General features: G+C 36.8%; 1 protein-coding gene across 2 annotated transcripts in view; it reads left to right on the top strand.

The window, feature by feature from the left end:
• Nucleotides 1-1,007: 1,007 nt before the first annotated feature.
• LOC110464950 (ADP-ribosyl-[dinitrogen reductase] glycohydrolase-like) overlaps nucleotides 1,008-4,188 on the top strand; it is a 14,246-nt gene continuing 11,065 nt past the window's right edge. Inside the window, exons 1-3 of one of the 2 annotated variants that reach the window (XM_021520444.1) lie at nucleotides 1,008-1,108; nucleotides 2,953-3,052; nucleotides 3,125-3,348. In XM_021520444.1, the coding sequence (XP_021376119.1) occupies nucleotides 1,088-1,108; nucleotides 2,953-3,052; nucleotides 3,125-3,348 (345 nt within the window). In that variant the 5' untranslated portion in view covers nucleotides 1,008-1,087. Of the gene's footprint in view, nucleotides 1,109-2,952; nucleotides 3,349-4,188 lie in introns of both variants that reach the window. The other variant, XM_021520443.1, reaches the window with a different exon arrangement.

The raw sequence follows: 4,188 nt of genomic DNA, 5'->3' as shown, positions 1-4,188 counted from the left end.
GTCCGTGGTAAGACCAACTAAAATACAATAAACATTTGCCTTAAATGCTCATGCACACATGTACATACATGTACACACCCACCCACCCACACACCCCCACCCACACACATCAAACTTCAAAGTTTGTCAGCATGGCTCACTTTGACCTATTTTAAGTTCAAACGAAACGATATGTCCATTTCTGCATTACATTGTAGCATAATACAAAGACAAAGGTGAACTTAACAAAAATACAATTTCATTCAGAAATAATGTCTATGGTAAGATTTTCATGTAACATGTTTCGTTTTTCGATCAGTCAGTCCCTGCATAGACATCGAGTAACTGAAATAAGGGGTGAAGTTGGGAAAATGCTAAATGTGGTCTTATGTAAATTATGGTGCTCGTCGATAAATTTGCGCTCCTATTTTCAAAATGTTTATTTACATAAAATGCCTTTATTTCCATCTGTATTTCTGAAGAAAACAATCAAGCTGATGGGTAAGGACTCACTGAAGCATAAAGACATATATACTACAAACACGTATACGTAGTCTAAGTCTCTGATACATTTTAAAGTGATATATATATATATACAGGTGTACTATGGCAACAGTAACAGCGAGCTCTATGAACATATTTAAGAGTAACCTGAACACTGACTGGAAAGAGAGAGACAAGGACAACAAATTCAATGTGTGAATTAAGAGACACGACTCTACAGTGAGACTTTTTTTTAAACACAACCATCTACCGCTAGCGCAGGGAAAACATTAAAGAATTGATGTAAAGATTTAAATTGGGCCAATACGAGGTTTAAGCTCATTTCCCGGCCATCCGAATCAAGGTAAATCAAGGTAAATCAATCATATCCTTCGGCATTAAGCTACAATACAGGGGAGGCGACTACGATAAGATTCAATAACATTACTACGAGTTGTTTCCCCTACCTGCGTTAGAAAATCCTTTACCGTCTAATTATAGATACATGTTTAGTGACGCATACTATATAAATACACTGTCGGATTTGCCTATAAATAAACATGGCAGATGTGAGAGGGATAGGTTTGGTTGTGCAAGCTCAGGAGACGACAGGCCTTGACTGATCATGGCAACGTTTGATAGCCAGGTATGAACGTGACTATTATATAGTGTGTATATACTCATCATATTCGTGTGTCCAGCACCTGTGGCATGTACATTACGTATACGTACACTGTACATGTATTTCCTGGAATATTGTTTATTTGTTGGTTATCATCACTATTGTGAACATAGAGTCAGTGTAACGGGAACAGCACAGGAGTTTGTTGTTATATCGAAACACCTCCCAGACTATATGGTATAAGGGATATATATGTCGGCCAAACTACTGTTGACACACAGGGACCTGATAATTAGTTACAATATGTCGGTTTGGACAGAGACATATATACTGGCTTTACATAAATGTCTCTGGTTTGGACCTATATCCTGATGCTAATGTATTTGCATGTATATTCAAACAAAAAGGCAAACCAAGGATCAGATATATAAATATTATTGCCTATATTATGTATTTATATAAATATATCTACATGTATAACATTAATACTATATTTAACGTTATAGATATATATTCGTCAAGTTAAGTATATGTTTTCCCAGCCAGCTACAAGTATAACTACACACATCTAATGATCTTCTCATATATTGATGAAATTGAATGACAGTTGTCAGGTGTCATGATCATGACCATTGCCAGCAAGGGATGTTGGGGTTAAGATCAAATTTGCCTAAAAGACCCCCTCCCCCATTTTCAAAATGCTAAAATAAGTTGGCCCGAGAGTCCAGTGTGAGCATTAATATAATCTATCAAGATGGCAAAAGTCTGCAGTTGTTATGGCCAGTCTCAGGATACTTGGGACATTTTTAAACATTGACCTTTGACCAAGCCTGAAGGTAAACTTTTATGTCAGATATGGACTTAACCCTTTCACCCCTATGTAACTTTAGTAGACTCTACAATGCATTAATCTTGATGAGTCCACCATGGTCTACAGTGGTGAAAGGGTTAAAAGTGCTGCAGTTAGAGTCATGATGCAATCTCACAAGTGACAACATCTGCAGCTGTCCCTTGACATTTAGCAATTTCTGAAGTCATATAACATTTTTCCTAAAATTTGGAGAGTCAAATCATGTCAAATAGATATATATGTCATTTCAAAACAAAGATTAAAAACTCAATTTGGGGAGTCAAAAGCATTAATTACTCTAAAGTGGCCGGTCTGCTGAAAGCCCTGCCTCGGTGAAAACTGCAGTTACATAATTATATATGACATTTTTTGTAACATTTTTTTGACGTTTGATCAGCTTTACTAACTGGGGTAAGGTTATAGGAATTGTGTCACTGTGGAGTGTCAACTTAAAAAAATGAATAAAGCATTTCTAGGGCTAAATTTATAAGCTTTTAAAAACAAGATCATATGGTTTTAGAATTATATTTATTTTAGCATTTTCCAAATTCAGTGATGCAATCTTTATTGTAATATTACTTATAATTGTGTTTTCACCAATGGGAAGTACACAATGTATGTATGCAAGTTGTTTGAATAATATTTCATCAGGGATTCTAATACATGATTTGTTTGTAGCACGGACTTATAGATATCTAATTCCGTGGTTTGTACTGCATCAATTTGAAATTGAATTATAATTGGTAGGAGTTATTTCCCTTTATCTTACAATGAATGCATTTACCAGTACAAAATTAAACATTCTGATCAAATCATAAAAGAATAACATAAAAAGCTCTGTATTTGAGAAGTCTTTTTTTTCTCGTAGAAATTGCTTTCTTTAGAGAGATGATCTAAAATCAGAATCTATTAGAGATAAAAGTCTTATAGATTCTATTGTTAATTTCATAATCTTGAAATTTGACTAAAAGAAATACAACTGAGGATAGATAATGTTTTATGTTGATGTTTATTACAGACTGATACCCCGAGTGTCCCATATTTAGATCTCAACAAGCAACCTGCAGAAGATGTTTCTGTCACATCACCAGTAGATGGCGCCACAGTTCCACCAGTAGATGGCGCCTCAGCTCCACCAGTCGATGGCGCCTCAGCTCCACCAGTAGATGGTGCCACAGTTCCACCAGTAGATGGCGCCTCAGCTCCACCAGTAGATGGCGCCTCAGCTCCACCAGTAGATGGCGCCACAGCTCCACCAGTAGATGGCGCCACTGCTGTACAAGCAGGTGGTGCCAAGGCAATAAATGTGAATAGTGATACTTTACAGAGAATTCTGGGAACGATCTTTGGACAATGTATTGGGGATGCCATTGGACTACTGACAGAGTTTCTAACAAAAAAGGAATGTGAAATGGTATAATACTTACAACAATATATTTTATTTACCCGTAAATTTAGGAAATTCGTGGTCTTCACTTTCAGACCTAGCTATGGATAACATATGTATGTCAGTTGATATATTCTCAACATAATAAGATATTCGTTGAGTGCATGGTTACAAAATATCTTCTAGCAGGGTCTTAGTATATTTGTAAATATGTAGCAGAATTGTACTGGGTCGATTACCGGCAACAAGGCAGCTCAATGTGTGTCCGTTTAGAATTTAGAGGGTCCTGGGTTTGAATCCCCATTCCCCATCAGGTCACGCATTATTTTTGTTCCTGTTAGATTTGGTGCTTGTGACCAACCCTTGTTTCAAGTAATGGGTGAATGCTTGGCAAGGGGATATCCAAACCTTGGTTGCAAGTAGTGTTGTCTTTGGGGAGGGGGGCGAAGACTTAGAAAAGGGAGGAAGGAATGTATCGGAACTAGACTGGGTTGATTGTCGGCGACCAGATAGATCATGATCTGTTGTTAGAGCGTCTATCTATATAGTTCAAAGGGTCCCGGAGTCCCAGTAATGATTCATTAAAAATCCAACATTCAAAAACATTCTCAGGAACATTTTTCAATTTCTTTTGTTATTTGTCAACATTGTAATTGGTGTTGTTATTCGAAAACTTAAACGGCGGACCTGTTCTTTAGTCAGCTTAGACGTAATTGACTTGATTCCAACAGATTTAATCAAACAGATCTTGCAAAAATGTTTCTGTCATTGTCCACATCTATTGTTACAATTTCAATTTTCAATAAGAAATCTAATTCATAAATTATGAAAGAATTACCATGGGGTGGGGGTGGGGGTTGGGGGTGG

The sequence above is a fragment of the Mizuhopecten yessoensis genome, unplaced genomic scaffold (genome assembly GCF_002113885.1).
Source record: "Mizuhopecten yessoensis strain PY_sf001 unplaced genomic scaffold, ASM211388v2 scaffold11043, whole genome shotgun sequence".
In the NCBI taxonomy this organism is placed as follows: Eukaryota; Metazoa; Mollusca; class Bivalvia; order Pectinida; family Pectinidae; genus Mizuhopecten; species Mizuhopecten yessoensis.
The sequence above is the reverse complement of the archived record's forward strand: the minus strand, read 5'-3'. Positions and strand labels throughout refer to the sequence as shown.